Genomic DNA, 21251 nt, shown 5'->3' on the forward strand with positions numbered 1-21251 from the left:
CGATCCAGACTTTAGGTATTAGGATAACGTGCTTATCCACAAACTTCCTCACTTCCCACAGTCAGGGTGGATAGTGAAACTGCAGAATGAAGTAAAAATCTATTAGATTTTTTATTCACCGGCCCTCCTTGCAGTTGCTAACCACCTTTAATTACTAATAATAACTATGACACTTAAGTATGTATCAATTCATTTTTATTTATCCAATTGCAAATTATTCTTTGACGGTAAGTATCGAAAGAAAATAGAAAAGAATTTTGACTATTTTCAGACCTCAGCCTTTTGCCGCAACATTTTTTTTACTTACCATGTGAAGATCTACGATTTCATAATAGGAACTTATTAAGATTTTTCCAAACAGGTATAGACTCGAAAGTGAATGAAATCGGGTTATTAACATTGCAACACTGTCTTCTTGGTCGTGTCAAGTTGTCAATAACAAATGAACCATCAAACTTGACAGTCAAAATCAAATAGAAATCGTAATGTTTTCCTGATTTTGTGTGAATAGTAAGCAAAATAATTTGACTGGACTACGATTAGGTGTTAGTTACTGCTTGGTAATAACCTCGGACTTCCAGTATATCCATTAAACTCATCCAAGATGGCAGAAGCAAAAGAGAAAGAAGAAAATCCACTCAACATTGATGGCAGTAACTTTAATCCCGATATGTATCTAGACTGTTTGCTAAAATGTGCTACGTTAAAGCAAGTAATGGATAAAGAGGCAGAAATAGTTACACAGAGTCAGTTCCTTCAATCAGAAATGCAAACATTGGTCTACGAGAACTATAACAAATTCATATCAGCGACCGAGACAGTGCGGAAAATGAGAACAGATTTCAAAATAATGCAAGAAGAAATGAACAAGCTGAGTGAAAATATGAATAAGATTACATCCTTTAGCGCGCAGATATCTGATTCACTGCGAGAGAGTGGAAACAATGTGAGCAGACTGTGTGGAACAAGGCAGTTGTTGGATAAACTACAATTCTTATTCCTCTTGCCAACACAGTTGAACAAAGCCATTGAAGAAGGCAGGTATACTGACGCCGTCCACGACTACACCCATGCTCAGAGAGTCCTGCAGAAGTATGGCAATCAGCCATCTTTTCAAAGTATTCAAACTGAATGTTCAGAGATTATTTATGGGCTGAAGAAAACTTTAAGGGAAAGGCTGCTTAGCCCAGAAACCTCAGCTTCTGATTTGGCCGAAAGTGTAGGACTATTAAGACAGTTACAAGAAACTGATTCTTCACTACAAGACATTTTCCTCAGCTGTTCAGAAAGCCGCTTGGATCAACACCTACAAGGTCTCAGTGCTATGGTGGAAACGGCAGACATTATTGAATGGGTGGAGAAGTGCAACAATACTCTTCTAGCAGATCTTGGTATAATAGTTTCCTGTTACCATGAAATGTTCCAAGACAAGGATAATACAAATATACCTGATTTTGGAGATAAAATTATGTTGCAAGTATTTCACCTGTTTGAAGAAGTTGTAAAAAGGCCAGAAAATATAGGGACAGAAATCCTAATCAGAGGACTAGATAAGTTCTTTAGAAAGTTACAGGCAATGACGGAAATAATATCAAGTGACACAATGTCCGGAAAAGCAATTGATGTTGTAATACAGTGCATTAATCATAAAGCCACCATACAGTATCAGTCCATACAAACTCAGTTCAAGGAGAGTTTAACCAAAGTAAGACAGTCTTTGGCAAGCAAAGGGACTGATACCACAGATCTGAAGGATATACTGAACTCCTTACAAGTTTACTTGATGCAAAAAGTACAAGCATCCTTGTTGGATCTGATGGCATTCCTACAAAATAACCTCTCATTTGGCCTCAAAACATGGTGTGCAAAAGCTGTTGCAGATACTTGCTGGAAAGTAGTCTCCGAGACCATGGTCAATCTATCAGATATGGTCAAAAAGATGGCCTGTTTACAAACATCTAATAACAACATTCCATTCGAATTACTTTTAATTTTAGCCAAGTTATGTCTCGAAATGCAGGAAAGTGGGGTGTCTACCCTACACACTCACTTACAGAAGCTGCTAGAGGAATCTGCACCAGGACTGACAGTAGAGAATAAAGATACTAACAGTGTGATGGTACACCTCTCTACCGCGGCGCAAGCTGCGTTAGACTCTGAGGTTGTGTTTATTGGCCAAACAGCTGCACAGATGTTGAGGGTGTCTGTGTTGGCTAGAGACTGGCTGCGGGCGCCGGAGCCGCGCGGCCCGCGAGCCGTGTGTCGCAGAGTTGTGGAAACATTAGCAAGTGCCGATAGTGCTGCCTCACAACTGTTCCCTACCAGCATAAAGCCCTCTAGCGACTCCAGCCGCCGCACCATTTGGTCTCGCGCTCCTTCATCCTTCTCGCCTCTCAATAGAATATTCTCGGAACGAATTGAAGTGTTCAGTCCAGCTGGGGCAGACAGAGCAGCTTTATCTAATGGAGCTCTGAAGGTGGCACTCAAAGCTCTGGTGGAGTGCGTCAGACTGCGCACGTTCGGCAGGCACGGCTTGCAACAGCTGCAAGTAGATGTGCATTTCTTGCAACAGAGACTATCCTGCATGGGCAATGATGAAAGGTTACTGAATGCTCTTCTAGAAGATGCACTAGCTTCAGCCCAGCTAAGGTGTGTGGATCCACAGTTAATGGAACCTAGTATTGTCGATATTATTTGCGAGAGAGGATAAATATTTTAGACTAAGGAATTGCATTAGTACTTAGGTGTATTTATTCAAATTAAATATGTATTATTATTGTTATATTATATTACCAACAGCAAATAAAGACATTTATAAATTTTAGACAATTTATTTATAACCCATTAATCAAAATTGCATCATCATATTAAAAATAATGATATCATCTACATATATAAAATTTTATGTTAAATGCTTCTAAAACATAAATCTCACAATACGGACTACTCTTTTATATTTTAGAAATTAATTACATTTTACACTGTTAGTCACGAGAGTAGAATAAACATTATTTAAAATTAAAAACAACATAATATATTATTACCATTAGAAACAGAGAAATTGATATATTTTGGTCCTAGTTCACTATAAATTTGGAGAGTATCATTGTATGAACACTCATAGACTAACAAGACACCACTCTCTTGTCAATATTTTGCAAACAATTTGCCACTATTATAGCTAACATTAATTAGTGAAACTAGAAAACTAACTGTGATATATTTGATGACTATCAGAACAAATATCAACTCAGCACATGAATTACTATTAACATACCGGCAGAATTGATTCAGAGAAGCGCCAAGTATATATACCGTAGCTATGCTTAACGTAAATGGTAAAAACAATAGCAAATATCTCAACAACATGGTATGGTTTTCTGGTAATGAACTATATAACATACATATTTCATAAACATAATAGCAACATCGAATCTACTATCCCAAGCCTAAAAATATCAAACTTGAAGTCTTGCTGTATTCAAACTTCATAGTATTATCTACACAAAATAAAATCTGATGTGTAAATTCCTCTAATCCCTTATAATTATGATGAAAACATACTACGAAATACTAACAACGCAGATTTCATGACGAGGAAGCTCATTAATTAATTATAAGCATTGTACAATACAACTTCATTCAAATCAACATAAACATCATTTATAAGCTCATTTAAAGTCCCTCAAACAATACTTATAAATATTATATGGAGTTCTGTTATTCTAATATAGTTTTACAACATAAATTTGCACCTTCTCGCAATATATTTAGGCTTATCGTCTCGAACACGAAACAGATGAAACATTGAATGGCGAACATTTACAGTTTGACTGAAAGTTACAGCTTGCTAACCGATAATGCCAAAGGAAATTATATATCCCTATATCTAATAAAACATAAATATTTACTCTTATACATACATAATATCTAAACTATAGAACAAATTGACAAAATATACTTATTATTTTAAGTTCTCATTTACATATAGACAAGATCAACGCTTAACTATCCACTCACGTTAAAAATATTGTTTGTATTGATGTAATTAACATTTCATCAAACATGTATAAATATTTTTATTTAACAATGGTCCGTCTGTTACATTGTGAGCGTTGTGATGCGTTCATTTATCTAAACATTACTAACGGTTCCCTTATTAATATGTTCCCAAGTCTAAATGTTTCAGTCCAACTTCTTTACTTAACCAATTCTTATAATGAGGAAGACGAGTTTATGACAAATTTTACTTTGTGTGCTTGCTTCATTCATTGGGTATGCTTCAAAATGACGCAATTATTGTTTTATAATTTATCACGCCATTGTGGTACAATACCACGTAAACCGTTGCTTGCTTAACAGCTGGATATTATAGAACAGAATCAACAGTATTCGCATTTATAACAATTCACAAATAAAGTGTTCTTTGCATACAGAATCTTCCTCATTAAAATATTTATCTATTAATTTACCGAATTACTCGTGTCTCGGAGCACATGACGTACCTCGCGCACTCTGTTTCGTTTGACGCTTCACCTCAGACATTCCGCTTTCAGTTTGTTGTTTATGCTTAGCTTTTGTTCAATTTCTTGCAAGTGCCCGAGGTGCTAGAGATATTTCGAGCACTAGAACGTTACACTCAAGTTAGTCTAGGTTTTTCTGCGACAAGATTTGCGCGGGAGTGATTTGGCAGCGGGCTTGTCGTCGGGCGGCGGCGAGCGGCGGCGGCGGATCCGCGGCGGCGTGTGCGCCAGCGTCGTGTGGCGCGACAGCAGCGCCGCGCTGCTGAACAACTGCCCGCAGTCGCAGCGGTGCTCCACCTCCAACGTCCCTAAGGAAATATAGATGTTGAGTATCCTACAACTTTAAATGAGCATTTATAAACATTTGTGAAAGGTGTTACTTACTTCTCTTGATTTGCTTTACAGGTGAGACTTTGTGCCTGGGTACGACAGCTTTCCCCAAAGATTTCCTCTTGGCGATTGCACTTAAAGACTTTCTCTTATCGACTACTGAATTCTTTTGAGTTTTACGTTCTAATTCTTTTGATGTGCGGTCTTGTGCGGGTTTCGTTGTTTTCTCAGGAACAGTTTTCGGGAAAGAGTATTTTACAGTTTCACTATCATCAGAATCCGTTGATGCTATTGGCTCCAGCTTTTGTGCTTTTACAATATTTTTTACCGTAACTGAGTTCGTTTCGACTGCTTTCGGCTTGAGGCGCGGTATTTTCGGTGGGTGTTGTAACGACGTTCTTCGTTTTACTAAGTCTTTGGAGTTGGGTCGTTCTATCTGAAGGGAGCTGCGCTTTTTAGCTTTGACTTTCATGAACACTTTTTCTTCTGTTGTATCCTCAACTTTGAAGTTAGGATTGAGCATGTACCGCACTTCGTCGTCATCACTCGATTCTATCGATGGTTTGACGTCTTCAGCGGGCGGAGCGGGAGCAGGCGCAGGCTTCACCGCGGCTTGCGCGACCTGCGACTTGCGCTTACTGGCACTAGCAGTAGACTTTTCTTTAAGAACAGTTTTCTTTTTAGGAGTTTCAGGTATAACTTTAGGATTTTCTTTAACATCAACTTTTTTAATTTTTTCTGGTACTTCCGACTTAGCTTCGATTTTGGTATTTTGTGTCTCTTCGAACTCTCGTTTCGCAGGTACGATCTGAGGTGGTTTAGTTTCAACTTTTACTGGTACAATTTCCTTAACTTTTTCCGTTCTTGGGACTATTGGTTGAGGTATTACTTTAGCTGCTTCGGGTTGTTTTTGTGGCATTTCTATTGTCTTAACAACTACAGGTTTTTCAACTACATTTTTCGTTTCATCAATCACAAGTACTGATGAGTCTAAATCGTCTTCGACTTTTTCTTCAGTTTTCGGGGCGGTGGTCTCAGTTATGGGTTCTACATCTTCTGGTTTTTCAGCAGGCGTATCTTGTTTCGACTGTCTCTTCTTTCTTTGACAGACAGTTGTATGCTTAGTTAGGGAGTGTTCATTTGGGAAAACTTTGTAACAATGTGGACATTCATGTATAATGTCTTTGGTCGAGAGTGAACTTTTAACACTCTTATCATCAGACTTTTCAGAACTGGTCTCTACATGCTGCTCTTTGTGTTCAATTAAAAGTTGTAATTTGTTAAACGTTTTCTTGCAAATGTCACAGTGGTGCAACAAAACAGGCTTTTCGACACTGTTTTGTGTTACAACCGTAGTTTTCTGTCTGTTTATACCATCATGGGTTTCCCTGTGTTCCACTAAATGGTGCAGTTTTCTGAATGACTTGTCACACGGTTCACAACGGAACCCGGCACTGGGATCATCGTTTTGTTTAGCAGCTGACGTCGACGGATCTTTTTCAACCTTCTTCTCATAATTGTTCTGTTCAGATGAGCTCTTGCGTAATGTTCTCGCAGGAACCGAACTCGGGTTGTGTATAATCCGATGCTGAACTAAATGGTGTAGCTTTCTGAATTGCTTCTTGCACACTTCACAGCTATACACTGACTTGTGGTTAATAGGAGGTTCTTTCTCAATTTTCTTGACTTCCTCTTTCTTGTGCTGTAGTTTATGCTTGACTAAGTATGATAACTGCCTGAATGTTTTGCCACAGAATTCACAAACTAAATTGTTTTGTTTAGAGTCGGGCTTAGGTTTTCGAGACTCGTGATGTTTTCTTTCGTCAACTTCTTTATCTTTCTTTTCTGGCTTCTCTTTGACTGGCGTGTCCTCGATGATGATAACATCGTCTTTATCATCAGACTTGACGACAGAATCTTTGGATTTTCGCTTCTTAGGGGTTGTTTTCCTGACGATCAGTGGCTCATCGTCATCCATATCGTCGGACTGGCTTTCATCACGTGATTTAGAATCAGACTCCTGCGAATGTCGCGATCGCCTCGGACTTCTTTTATCGGAATCAGACCTGTTCGGCGACGGTCCCGTGCAATGTTTCACGTGCTTAAAAACTACATTTTCTGTTCTAAATAGTTTGCTGCAAATTGGACAAACAATGTTTTCATTGATTTTGCCCATAGTCCAGTTTTCTTTAATGATTTCATCGCTGTCACTCTCGTCTTCTGTAGAAGTGTCTCGTGGAGGAGGTTTCGCGTCTATCAGGCGAGGCTTCTTCTGAGGGCTTGGGCTGATCTTTTGTTTTTCCATTCCGCCATCAGGTAAAGGATATTTCCTTGGGCGTCCCCTTCCTCTCTTTACAGGGGTGCTGTTCTGACTATCGGGATTAGGGGAATCACTCAGGTTGAAGTTTTCTGATTGGTGTTCGAGAAGCTCAGCCGCTTTGACCAAACTATCGATAGCTGAGACAGCATTTTTATGAGAAACCCCATTATCGTTTCGATTTACAGTTTCCTTGAGCGGGTTTTTCACGACTTCTGCAGTGTTCACAACTTTTTCCTCCGTTAGTGTATTAGAACCGAGTAAGTAGTATTTCTTACGCATCGGGTATTTAACAGTTTTATCTTCATCTGATTTCTTTTTCTTCTTAGGCGAGGACTCTAGTCCTAAATCCTTTGGTTCTATTAGTTCTAGCTCAGGCTCATCGACTGGTGTGAACACTTGTTTTCTCTGATGCTTAGTTTTGATTTTTACTTCATCTTGGGACTTACTATCATCTGTATTATCTAAGACATCCAATTCCAAAGAATCAACAGTACTGACTGTTACATTATCAGCCTCTATTTCCCGTTTCTTGGCGGGCGACAGTTCTTGACCCTGAACGTTAAGTTGACTTGGAACAAACTCCATATTGTCCATGAAAACAACTTTGACTGGTTTATCTTCAATGATGGTAATAGGACATTCCATTTGTCGTTTTGCCGTCAAAGCTGATTGGTAAGCTTTTTGTAACTTAGAGTGGTTCCTGTTCGACGAATCTTCTGTAGCAGTGCCGAATTTATTTGATTGATGAACTTTAACCGGAGCAGTATTTTGACGCATATTTTGGTATTTGTATGTAAGCCGTGACTTAGGGTCGTTGCGGGCTATGTCATTTCTTGAATAGCTTTTTGGATATGGGTCCTTCTCAACCACATTTTGGATGACCTTGTGAGCTTCTTTACCATCAAAGTTAACAGTTAGGCAGTTCTCATAAGTGATAGAATTTCTTCTCGCGAATTTATCAAATTCGTTTTCTGTAATTATTGCCTCCTTCTTTGCAGCATCTGCCGTTACGCTATTTAACAATTTCTCCTTTATAGTATGCTTATGTCCAGTAGTTTTCTTTGTTAAGTCTTTATCACCTGTGATAGGTTCATGTTCAATTATTTCTTCTTCTGAATCTACTTCTACAACGTTTCCTTTGATGACCCACTGTTGATTTTTATTTGTGAATGGTAAGAGATTCGGTATTTTCGAAGCTTTTACGGGAGCTGGTTGCTTTTCAGTATCTGTTTTTGTAACAGGTTTAACCTCGGTAATAGGGACTTGTGGCAATTCGTGAGGAGGTCTCTCTATAAAAGGAATTCCATGTAACTCATTCATTTTCATTTCTATGGCGTCTAGAGTCGCCTGGTCTGTTGGTTCGTAATTAAGTGCGTATTTAGCAGATTCAGGAGCACTTTCATCTTTAGTAGAGTTTTGGTTTGGTTCATCGGAAGATGATTTTTGTGCAACGGTTCTGTGTATCATGCCTTCAATAGTTTTGTCAATTAAATGTTGGTAATTGACTTCAGTTCTCTCTGAGGCTTCTTTTTTGGGCACATTTGTGGTAACAGCTGCTTGAGATGGCTCGTTCTGAGTTTTACTCGGTTCTGCTTCCTCCTTTTTCGCCGTCGTTTTAGCAACTACAGCATTTGTCTCAGGTTCAGTTTCCACCTTCAAGGGTATTTTGCTTTCTTGAGTACTATTATCCTTATTGATTAAATTGGTTTTTCCAAATGCAGTTTCGTTCTTCACATTTTGTTTGTTGGCTTCCTGAGATTTTGATAGGGCGTTACTAGATTGCCTTTGGCTGTCAATTTTCTTTAATACATCTCTTCTGTTGAGATCGTTGGAGTTTTTCAGCTGATTACTGGTTGACTGTGGGGCTGGTTGTGGGACTCTCGTCTTAATTTTATCCAAGAACTCTTTTCTATTGGTCGCCGTCCATTTTCCGAATGGTACAGCAGCATTGTTTTTGGGCTTAGACTCACCTGATGTCCCAGGCTCGCTTCTATCACTTGTGTCTGGTTTCGCATCTTCTTTAACGTCTGATGATGAACTGCAGACGTCTGGTTTGGAGGAGCTACAAGGCATTGGCTCTTCAATAGATGATTTATTTACAACTCCTTCACTTTTTACAGTTTCACTATCAGCACTTGTGGATGGCAAGCTGTTGTCTTTCTGTTCTTCCTTATGAACTGTTGAGTCAGCAACTACATTAGGAACAGGCTCGGGTTTTTCTTGAGTTATTGTTTTTTCCTTTTCGGTCACAGCTGGTTCTTTGGCGACATCATCTGTTTTTGCAACTTGAGTCACATCAATACTTTCTACCTTTGTAGGTACTGCACTTTTTGGTGGCTCAAGTACTTTTGTAGACTTTTCGGGTTCCTTCTTATTACATTTGTCCTGTGCATTTTCTTTCATTACTTCTTGTTTTAAAGGTTTTACTAAAGCAGCCTTTGTTGGTATAAGAGTTGACTTTTCAACATTTTTCGACTTAGCTTTTAATTTCCCTTGCGGTTTGATTAGCTCTATCGGAATATGTTTTGGAGATTCAGTCTTTTTGTTTAATGTTGGTTCTAAATCCAAAGGAATACTTTGAACGGGTTCGACTATTTTTTCTTGAACCGTTTCTTTTGGAATATCTTTTGGTTTGTCGACTTTTTCACTACTTTCCATTGGTTTAGAGGATTCCGTTTTAGATGTAAGTTCACTTTCAGTAGGTTTATTTGTATCCTTAGTGGGTTGTGGAACGGGTATTTTAGATTGGCTATTTTTCACGCTATCTGAAGCAACTTCAACAACTTTTTCTTTTTCCGTTTCTGGTGTTGCTTTTGGTTCAGTATCTTTACTCTCATTTTTCACGTCATTCTTTTTTGTTGATTCTTCTAGTTTTAAATCTTTATCTTGAACACTTTCTGGTTCTTGAGGCACAGCGTTTTTAGATACAATTTTTTCTTTAGCTTTACCTTTCTCCTCAACATTTATTTTCGTGCTACTTTCCATAGCATTTCTTTCACTAACAGTTATTTCAGTAACAATTTTTTGAGTTTCAGGCTTAATGCTTTCCTCAACAACAGACTCTTCTGCTACACTGTCATCAATAATTATAATATCGTCAGCCTCTTTACTTTGAGGTTCATTTATTTTTTCACAAACCTTGGCTTTTTGTTCACTTTCATTTGTTTTGTCTACAATTGTAATCTTTTCTTTATCACTTTCGTCAACCTTTTCGGCTTTCTCTTCAATAGTTTCTTGAATGTCTATTTCCATAGCATCCTTTGAGTCATCTTCAATTATTTCGATAACTTCATTTTCTTTTGTTTGCTGTTCAGTTTCAGTCTCAACTATGACTGTCTCAACTGCAGCCACTTCAGCTTTGCCACTGTCGGGTTCAGATTCAATATTTGTTGTTTCTGTTTTCTCACTGAGTACACTTTCGGCAGGCTTTTCAGTTGCAACAACCGCACTCTCATTTTCAGTATTTTCTTTAATTTCATCAACAGTTTCAGCTTGAACATCTTGTAAAACTAAGGGACTCTTATTAGAATTACTTTCCGTTGAATCAATTACATTATCTTGTTCAACAGCAACAACTAATGTATCTTTGGGAACACATTTTTCAACAATTTCCTTTTTGTCAGATTCATTTGATTCTGACTGGATAATTCTTAGACTATCACTATCTTCCTCTATTATAAGTTGACCAGCTTCTTCAAATACAGCTGTTTCTTCATTCCTTTTATCATTTACTTCAACAATATCATCTTTTGCAATAGATTCTTCTATATTAATATCTTTTTCATTAGTTTCATCTAAATCAATTTCTTTCTCAGTACTAGATATATCGTTTATTTTATTGTCATCAGCATCTTTGAACTTAGAGAGTGAATCAATTGGTCTTTGCTTACAACTATCAGTATGCACCTCAATGGTTTTTTTAATATTATCTGAATGCCGATTTGGGTGCAACTGTTGGTCTACCATGGTCTTAGTTAATGGTATACCTTCTTTGTTGGGTGTTGAATGAAACGTCATAGGTGTAAAGCTACCTATGACAGGAGATTTTCGTGATTCATTAAATTTCATCATCTTCCCATTAAAGTTCACTTCAGATTTGTTATCAGGTGATAATTCCTTACTTATTTCAGTTTCAACTTCAGTAACAGTTGCTTTTGGTTCTTTTCTTGGTGTTCTCTTCCTTTCAGCAACTTTGTTGCAAGAGGTATCACTAATCACCTTATTGATATCCTTAATAGGCACATGTGATGAAATTTTCTTATCTGGAGTCTTTCCTTCTTTTGCAGGCTGAAAAAGTAATTTAAGTTTTTGTTTAGGTAATAATTTCGAATCTATACTCAGATAAATTTTGCTCAATTTCACATAAATAGCACATATGAGAATCCATATAAAATGTAAGTATTAAACATATCTTACCACTTCTTTAGGTACTTCTATTTCTATTTCTTCATATACTTCTAAATTACCTTCGGCATTTTCACTGAAAAAACAAAACAAACTCCGTCAATATCACAAGGGAACAAAACAAAAAAGTTTTTGAGAAAACTTACAAAACAACAATTAGGGAAACATTATAAAAGCAATATTGTTACGAAACCATGATTATAAATGGGGTAAGTGTTAGTACTGAGTTATTCAAGAATACCGGGCTTTTTGTTTTTATGAATTTAAGTACAACAACCTATATATATAATGCAAATTCAGTAATTATTTAATTCAGAAAACACATAATATTTCATATGACACTGAGAGTAAGGTATATAAAACAAAATCAATGTAATAGCCACAATATTTTTCTAATATTATTTAATTACTTGTCGCATTAGCAAGTTCTTGTATGTAGAGCTGTGTTAATAAAAATCGTAAAAGCAATTTACTATACATATATTTGGGCTGTAGAAGAAGCAACAAGTAGAGTCACTAAACCTGTATTTTAATTTTTCACTTTCTTTAGGCCCAAAGACATTTTGTTTTTGATTAGAAATAAGAATGTAATATTTTATATTTAAAAAAAAAAGACACTGCTTAGATAAATTAAATGATCGGAAAAATATTTCAAATTTGGAAAAGAATTTCAATCAATTATATTCTGGGCAAGGGAGCAATTCCACATATGTACAGTCCCAAATAATCTCTATGCCTGGATGTTTAGAGTTCATTTTATTTTAACACATACTTTTTTACTTTAGCAGTTCATGTGTGTGAATGTATTTATTATACAATTTTCTTAATGAGCTGTATCAATAAAAAGTCATAAAGTGCAAATGTACTTGACAATCATCTTTATGTTGAGATAAATCTTATTTTATGTGCATGAAAAAGATAAACTATTTTATATTATTCTTTCTATAAAAAGCTCAGATTTTATAATTTTTTAGAGACTATTACCTGGTGGTTTCTTAGGTTTACGCGAATGTTAGACATTGAAATGAAACGACTTTTACGGATTTTATCGCGGTTTAATATTCAGACCATAAGTCACACCGTGTATCGCAAAAAGACCCATACAGATAGGTACTTAAACGGTGAATCTCACCACCACCCTCAACAGTTAGCTACCGTGGGAAAATCTTTGTTTCAGAGAGCACACGGACTCTGTGATGACAGACACCTTGCCGCTGAGCTTCAACACGTCAAGCAAGTACTGCGAGACAACAAGCTCCAAGTTCCACGGCCCCGTCACAGAAACCGAGTGAAGCCAGCCACAGTTGATCGTTTGCCTGCTGTACTACCATACGTCCGAGGAGTCACTGACAAGATTGGTTACATCCTGAAGCGAGCTTCAATTAAAACATACTTCAAGCCGCCCAAGAAGATTAGCCAGTCCTTACCATCTGTCAAGTGTCACATACCTCTACAAGATGCAGGAGTATACAAACTAGATTGTGACTGCGGCCTCTCTTATATCGGTCAAACTAAACGAAGCATAGGGACCCGCGTAAAAGAACACATAGCTGACGTCAAACACCGCCGCTCAACGAAGTCTGCAGTCGCCGAACATGCTGAAGGCTCCAGCCATTATATTAGATTTGATCAACCACAGATCCTCGCTAAAGAATCCAAATTCCTACCAAGGATGTTTCGCGAGGCTATTGAGATTAAAAAACACCCTAATTTCAATAGAGAAGATGGCTGGAAGATATCACCTACTTGGGACCCAATAATACAAAAACTCAAGGCTAAACCCAAGAGCAGCGCTGCAAGACACCACGACACAGTGAGCTCATACTGCGTAGGTCGGACCATAAATAATTAATTAAAAATATGAAGGTAGAACGAGCAACATCTTCTGTCAAAACGAACACCATCTCAGTCTGCCCGTGACCATGATACCTGCAAAGGTGTCGAAACGTCGGGAACTAAAACCAAAAATTAAACCGCGATAAAATCCGTAAAAGTCGTTTCATTTCAATGTCTAACATTCGCGTAAACCTAAGAAACCACTATGTAACCCAGTACGGACTGGACATAGCAAATAAAATACGCCGGTTGGAAGATCTCAAAACTAAGCGCGCAAGATACACAACATCTTTAGCATTCTTGAAGAGATGCCGTGACCACAATCTCATCCCAACGTGTCTCAAGATATCACCTAAGAAAGACATACGAGGGAGCGCCAAGATCCTCCATCAGGCAAGCAAAAAGTTACTCGTACTAAAAATTCACGAAACTCGTTCCGACCTACAAAATTTAAACAAAACCGTTGAGATCGTGACTAATGATTTGAAAACAGTTTTATCAACTTTCGATTTTGATACATGCTTAGAAAAACTAAACAAGCGCGAAAACACCAAATATCTCGAGAGCAAACTAAACTTAATAAAAAAATATGAAAAATTAAAATCAAAATCGAACGCGTCAAACAAAATAAACGAAAACGGAACGCGCCCGCCAAACGTCAACCAATCACGCGCAGTTATAAATCTGTCAAAACAAACGTTAGATACACCGACCGTGCAAGTACTACAAAAAGGTTTAAATTTCGCTGTAACACCGCGTAGAATACCGTACGAGGACATTATTTGCAATGTTGAGACTTGCCTGTTCAACAATAACGTGAGGAAGGAAGATTTGGAGGCGATACGCCAAGATATATCATCTGTTCTACGTCGAAGTGTAGTGCCCAAACCAAACCTCCCTAAAGCCGAACATCTCGCTTTAAAGAACCTCAAGAACAGACAAGATGTAACTATACTCCGTGCAGATAAGGGAAACGCTACGGTTATCATGGATACATCAGACTACAATGCAAAAATAGAAGATCTATTGTCGGACTCAAGTACATATAAAGCAGTGAAAACTGATCCTACCAAGAAGGTGTTAACAACCACCACCGCCTTGGTTAAGAAACACTCCGAAGCATTAAGTCTAGATGTCACATACTTAATACCTACATGCGCGAAACCACCTAAACTGTATGGGTTACCTAAAATACACAAACCAAACGCCCCGCTTCGTCCTATTGTAAGCCAAATCGACACACCAACCTACAGATTGGCTCAACACGTCGCGAAAACACTCTCACCACTCAGAGGCAACACGACAGCGTTTGTGAAGGATTCATACCACTTTGTCAATGAGATTAAAAATCTACATCTTCATGACAATGAAGTAATGGTTAGTTTCGATGTACAGTCCTTGTTTACATGCCTACCGGTTAAGGATTGCATTGAAATTGTCTCCAAGAAGCTAGCAGAGAACAACTTACCTCTAGCATATGCAGAACTCCTAGAACACTGCCTCACATCTGGCTACCTGCTGTGGAACAATCATTTCTATGTACAAGTAGATGGTGTAGCGATGGGCTCGCCTGTATCCCCTGTAGTCGCCGATATATTCATGGAAGACTTCGAGGAGACAGCCTTAAAAACAGCTCCTTTCACTCCCAGGTTTTATAAACGGTACGTAGATGACACTTTCACAATTTTACCATCTAACCAAGTAAATGCATTTTTAAAACATCTCAACTCCATAAATAACAAAATTCAATTCACTATGGAGTTGGAGGATAACAAATCTCTTGCCTTCCTAGACATATTAGTTAAACGGAATCCTGATCAGACCATAAGTCACACCGTGTATCGCAAAAAGACCCATACAGATAGGTACTTAAACGGTGAATCTCACCACCACCCTCAACAGTTAGCTACCGTGGGAAAATCTTTGTTTCAGAGAGCACACGGACTCTGTGATGACAGACACCTTGCCGCTGAGCTTCAACACGTCAAGCAAGTACTGCGAGACAACAAGCTCCAAGTTCCACGGCCCCGTCACAGAAACCGAGTGAAGCCAGCCACAGTTGATCGTTTGCCTGCTGTACTACCATACGTCCGAGGAGTCACTGACAAGATTGGTTACATCCTGAAGCGAGCTTCAATTAAAACATACTTCAAGCCGCCCAAGAAGATTAGCCAGTCCTTACCATCTGTCAAGTGTCACATACCTCTACAAGATGCAGGAGTATACAAACTAGATTGTGACTGCGGCCTCTCTTATATCGGTCAAACTAAACGAAGCATAGGGACCCGCGTAAAAGAACACATAGCTGACGTCAAACACCGCCGCTCAACGAAGTCTGCAGTCGCCGAACATGCTGAAGGCTCCAGCCATTATATTAGATTTGATCAACCACAGATCCTCGCTAAAGAATCCAAATTCCTACCAAGGATGTTTCGCGAGGCTATTGAGATTAAAAAACACCCTAATTTCAATAGAGAAGATGGCTGGAAGATATCACCTACTTGGGACCCAATAATACAAAAACTCAAGGCTAAACCCAAGAGCAGCGCTGCAAGACACCACGACACAGTGAGCTCATACTGCGTAGGTCGGACCATAAATAATTAATTAAAAATATGAAGGTAGAACGAGCAACATCTTCTGTCAAGACGAACACCATCTCAGTCTGCCCGTGACCATGATACCTGCAAAGGTGTCGAAACGTCGGGAACTAAAACCAAAAATTAAACCGCGATAAAATCCGTAAAAGTCGTTTCATTTCAATGACTATTACCTGGTCTTTTACCTAGTAAAATGGGTTGTTATTGTTGAAAAGGTCATTTGGGCAATTGCTCTATTTAAAACTTGCTATTTGGTATTACAAGAAGCTCACTCAAACATGTCTTAAGACAAAAGCTTGGCTGGTCAGTCAATTTATGTGTCTGGTCAGCTTTTTTTAGAAATTCTGTTAGTCTAATAATACAAGCAAGATTTTGATTATAGTTTGTATTTATTATGTAGTGCATATTTCTTGAATCTTAAAAATTTGTTTACTATAAATAATAATCTATAAAACTACTTTATCAGTGAAGTTATTAATGGCCATTAGGTATATAGATAATTTTAATTTCTCTTTTCTCTCATTGCATAAAGCAAACTTTGTTTGGTTGATACTAAATGTGAGATGTGATAAAAAGATCCAACAATGTCATCAAGACAAAAGCACTGCAGTTATCCCAATTAGGTTAGATAACAAAAAATACAGATTAAAACTATCAATAATAAGGTATTAAGAGAACATATTTTAAAAATTACATTAATAACTCATTTTTAAGTTGAAATTATTGTAATTGAAAGTTATAATTTAAGAGTGTCTCTTACCGAACTTTAAGGAACTTAAAACTTGGTTGCTGTTGATCATCATCAATGATCTGAACAGCGGCCAACTCTTCCTGTCCTTCCTTCCTATACAAGTAGAGTCCGTTACCAATATCAATAGCATCTACGTTTTTACCATCAATTTGTAGCACCACTTCAGTATCCTTACTAGCAATATCAACATCCTCATTCATCAGGGTCGACTCATTCTCATCAGACTTGTACTGCATGCTCTCCACCTGCTTCAGCTCCGAGTTAGACTTATCATCCACATCCACAGCATCATCAATCACCAGCTCGTCGCCATCATATGAGTTGTCATTGTCATCAAAGATGTCAACACCTCCAGAGAGAATGTTTGCAGCCTCTATCTGTTTACCAATTTTGTAGCTATCTAATATGTCACTCTTCTTGCCAATAGGCGACAGGTTTGAGATCAACTCATCGGTGTTCGTTATAGTCTCGTCAGAGCCTGTGGTCGCGCTGCCCATTGAAACATCCTTTATGGATGAAATGTCGAATGTTGAGTCGACTTCTGACAGAGAGTAGTACTTGGAGTTGCTCTCGTTGGCCGTCATGAAGGACTCGCTCGGCGGGGACGTGGTGTCGAGCGTGGAGTCCCGCGAGCTCCCCGCTTCACCCCGCAAGTGGCTCAACCTATCCATTTGCACACTTCATCTGCTGCGACAACAGGAAAACGACAATTTAGTTACAATGCGCGTTATAATCACTATGCCAATCCACTTCATCGATTATAAGAAAGCTAATGAAAACATTTCAAGGTAGGACGATTAATTAGCACCTAGGTCAATAGCAAAGAACAGTGAAACTTTTAGAACAAACGATAATGATACTGTGACACTTTCGATAAAATAATTATAAATCACATGGTACCTAGTTAATATTCAACGATGTAATGCACAGATAAATCTCTTGAATACAATTTTTGTATTAAATTTATTGTAAAAGTTATAATAACAATTTTATTACAATTTTGTTAAAATAACACAACACATCAAAAGATTAAAGATGGACGCCAAATAGCGATGTTGCCGTTATTTTGCATGTCATTATGCTGATAAAAAATAGCAAATATAGTTTTCTTACACTGTTTCCTTATTGATGTTATGTATTACCTATAAAAATACGAATTTATGTTTAAAACAAACAAAAACTTTTATTTTGATGCCTTATATAAATTATTTACTGAGCTTTGCAAATATTATCATTCGCTTTTTTATGTTGGCAATTTTAATTTACTGTAATGGATGCTGCTGATAATGCAAAATACCTAATGCTTGGCAATGTCAATGACCTATGTGACTATAAAAGTGTCTCAGTAATCCGTAATATCATAACTTATGCAACATTGTTAAGATATCAGATTTTTGGCATTATTTATGTTATTATCATAGATCTGAAGGAAATCGGTCTACGCTTAATACTAATTTAGACGCTGACATCGTTAAGAAATCGAATTGCCGCTCAATTTCCTTATCATTAACATAACAAGTAAAATATTCTTCTATGGTTGGAAATAATTCTTAACGTATCATATGAACATCAATGTACATTTGACATTGGCTTTTTGATGTATTGATAAAAAAAAAAACAATCACAGTAAATAATTCACATTACATTCAGCAGCTACGAAGCTTTTATTTATTTTGCTGAAGAGTTGAAGCGGCTTAACGTAGGTATTGCATGGGTATTGCCATCCTATTCATGTGAAAATAATTTATTTATTTAAATAATTTATTTATATGCCTGTCAATACTTCAACAATATATAACCTTTTTAAATTACATTAACACATAGGAAATTATGAGGGATGAGTAATTATCGATCCCTTTAAAAATTATAAAAATAGAGGTGGATACAAAATTGTTTGTTATCGAGTCTTTATTTTATTTTTTGAATTTTGTGCAACAAGGTTTTTCAAAAGAAATGAAGTCAATGGTTGGCATTTATGTTCTTTTGTTAACTTTAATATTTTAAAGCGTCCTTGGTAAACACACGTGTGATGTAAACTTCAAAGAGTTCAAAGACTGAAACGTCAAAATAAAAACGTTATTTTCGAATAGCTTGTTTGGTAGCTGTCGCCGAGTTTTAAATTAGTTTAATTTGATGAATATAGTTTTATTGATTATAAATCGTGAATCATGGCGCCCCGAGAAACACCGAAGTCAACGATGAAAATCCAAAGACCAACTAATGTGAATGTTAAGGACGTGCCCACAAAAGGTAGAGCGTCACCCGTTGGGGCGATTAAAAAAACGATTTTGGTTAAGAAGACGGTGGATAAAACTCCACTTAAAAGTAAGTTTTAACTTTTACCCTTACTACCTTTGAATTATGACTAGTCCTTACGCTAAATATGTGCTGTAAAAATAGCTTAACATCTTAAATTGCGTGTTATTTTTTTAAATTCTAACTTCGCTTGTTCACGCCAACCTATCAATCACCTAACAATTTTAATGCAAAAATCAGATAAATGAGGTGAAATTACGTTGTAAACCAGAGTAAAAGTTATGCTTTAAATAGTTATCAGATCGCTGAGACCACACATTAATGCAAATACCTTTATTCATAGAGTTTTATCAGTAGACTGTCAAATATCAAAGTGTATCAGTTAAATGGTCTTCTAGATAGGTTACATAAACTCTATTATTTCTAAACATGCTAAGAAAAATACATAATTCCTGTTTCAGTAACCAACACTGCTTCTACAGTTAGAACTACCAGACAACGGACCAGTACTGTCCCGAAGGTAGCCACTCCTAAGCCGAAGGAGAATAAATCAGTTCCTGTGCCAGGCAGTGTGACCAAGAGTGCGAAAAAAGCATCCTGGAAGCGACGCCCAAAACCCGCTCACTCAGGAGTACCAATCCCAGAGAAAATGAAGAAATTAATGGCAAAAGAATTTATGGATCCACAATTTGCTCTATAATCTCTGTATTATTGTAGTTTTTAGTTACTTTAGATTTTAGAATAACTCAGTTGTCTTTCTTTTAGATAGTTTTTGTCAAAGAATTCTCAATTTGTTATTTTCTTGTATAATATAAATGAAAACATCTATTGACAATTTAATAACAGGATAGCAATTAAAAAAGAACTATAGTTATGAAAATTAGACAAAAATCACATGATTGGATGGTAAAAATTACTAAACTACTAGACACAGTAAGGCCATATTTTACATTTTTAAGTTTGTACATATATTTAGCTTATTCATTAATAGGTAGATTTTAACGATTAACAACAGCTATCCAGAACATATCCCCTAATAGTCTTTACCATAAGAATAGACCACCATTTACTATAAAAAAAGACATGTTAAAACTCTTTTGGATACACAGAGATTTCATAAGGGAACTATAAAGATATTAACAATTTCAAACTTTATTACCATCTGTATAAAGTACAAAGTATCTTGCAATTTTTTTACTGTGAAAATAGCACTTTACATTGACTGTATTAAATGTTTGTTTCATATTAATAACTATTAGTTATTAATTGCTGAGACAAACATTTCACTTTAACATGCCTTGTTGTTTGTCTATTTTGACCACAAATAACATTGATTAGGTATGTTTGCCTTATTAAGTTCAGTCAACATATGGCAGACATAATTTGGCCAAAGAATCTTAAAATATTTCTTCTAAACAATTTGTTATTAAATATTATTATATTCCTTAGAAAAAAATATTGCATGACAAATCGAAATATTGGACCTTATTTCTTCAACCTTCATTCAAAAAGAATTTTAAACTCATCCCACTGAATAGTTTTAATTAGAATTAAATGTATGAGTGTATTAGCTATGATTGGGTACCTGTTTATTATTCTGTAATAAAACAAATTATAATTTTACTATAATACTTATATTTGTAATGTAAGATTTTGTATTAAAAGCTTGTGTATCATGTTTGGTGCTTTTTTTATGCCTTACTTACGATATGTTTATACATACATTTTGTTATGATTCTGCTTAGCTCATCATAATCCCAGAGCAAAAAGTTTTATATAGATTGAAGTTTGGCTTCTATGCAAATTACCTACCACAAGAGGCTGACTTGATTCGGATGAAATTTAGGTATATCTTTTTTCGAATACTGGCCGCAAATTAAATTTTACACACTACCTATGACTACTTATCTACACATTTATGGTATTTTCAATACCTCCTACTCCTCCTACTACATTTTTGATTACCTCCAGTTCTTACATATAAGTTCCAATTTTCACCATCAGGCGCCACTGACGCTTGTTCTATTCAAAATATGATTTCTGATGTGTGTCACCAGGCGGCGCCACTGATACTCGCCACTTTTAAATTCAGGATTGTCGGCATCGATCGAAATATAATTATTGCTTTCAAAACCGTACATCCTGACATTCCACATACAAATAATTTTATTTAAATATTTGTTTTCATTCAATTCAATATATGGCGTAGTTGTTTCACTTCTAAATGCACC

General features: G+C 36.8%; 3 protein-coding genes across 4 annotated transcripts; 2 read left to right on the forward strand and 1 right to left on the reverse strand.

Moving 5' to 3' along the window:
• The first annotated feature begins 431 nt into the window (after positions 1-431).
• On the forward strand, positions 432-2820 carry LOC113500924 (vacuolar protein sorting-associated protein 51 homolog). The gene has a single exon (XM_026881874.1). The coding sequence runs from the start codon at positions 605-607 to the stop codon at positions 2708-2710; it is 2106 nt and encodes a 701-aa protein (XP_026737675.1). The 5' UTR covers positions 432-604; the 3' UTR covers positions 2711-2820.
• A 249-nt stretch (positions 2821-3069) lies between these two features.
• On the reverse strand, positions 3070-17832 carry LOC113500926 (titin homolog). 2 transcript variants are annotated; one of them, XM_026881876.1, is made up of 5 exons: positions 17665-17832; positions 16774-17448; positions 11590-11653; positions 4908-11460; positions 3070-4831 (listed from the first exon to the last, which is right to left on the reverse strand). In XM_026881876.1, exons 2-5 carry the CDS (start codon positions 17433-17435, stop codon positions 4650-4652), a joined length of 7461 nt encoding a protein of 2486 aa, XP_026737677.1. In that variant the 5' UTR covers positions 17436-17448; positions 17665-17832; the 3' UTR covers positions 3070-4649. The 2 variants fall into 2 exon arrangements, with proteins under 2 accessions (XP_026737677.1, XP_026737676.1); XM_026881875.1 differs by having other exon boundaries at positions 16774-17451.
• Positions 17833-18806: 974 nt separating this feature from the next.
• Positions 18807-20780, forward strand: LOC113500744. The gene is made up of 2 exons (XM_026881629.1): positions 18807-19089; positions 19482-20780. Exons 1-2 carry the CDS (start codon positions 18933-18935, stop codon positions 19718-19720), a joined length of 396 nt encoding a protein of 131 aa, XP_026737430.1. The 5' UTR covers positions 18807-18932; the 3' UTR covers positions 19721-20780.
• Positions 20781-21251: the final 471 nt, after the last annotated feature.

Source organism: Trichoplusia ni, chromosome 14 (assembly GCF_003590095.1).
Source record: "Trichoplusia ni isolate ovarian cell line Hi5 chromosome 14, tn1, whole genome shotgun sequence".
Lineage (NCBI taxonomy): Eukaryota > Metazoa > Arthropoda > Insecta > Lepidoptera > Noctuidae > Trichoplusia > Trichoplusia ni.

Bases quoted from the DNA above. Each gene is read 5' to 3' on its own strand.
- LOC113500926 (XM_026881876.1), bottom strand. From the start codon at position 17,435: ATGGATAGGTTGAGCCACTTGCGGGGTGAAGCGGGGAGCTCGCGGGAC. The intron at 11,654-16,773 runs GTAAGAGACACT...TTGTTTTTTCAG, and splicing joins TTTAAGTTCCTTAAAGTTCG to TGAAAATGCCGAAGGTAATT. The intron at 11,461-11,589 runs GTAAGATATGTT...TTACTTTTTCAG, and splicing joins TAGAAGTACCTAAAGAAGTG to CCTGCAAAAGAAGGAAAGAC.
- LOC113500744 (XM_026881629.1), top strand. From the start codon at position 18,933: ATGGCGCCCCGAGAAACACCGAAGTCAACGATGAAAATCCAAAGACCA. The intron at 19,090-19,481 runs GTAAGTTTTAAC...TTCCTGTTTCAG, and splicing joins GGATAAAACTCCACTTAAAA to TAACCAACACTGCTTCTACA.
- LOC113500924 (XM_026881874.1), top strand. From the start codon at position 605: ATGGCAGAAGCAAAAGAGAAAGAAGAAAATCCACTCAACATTGATGGC.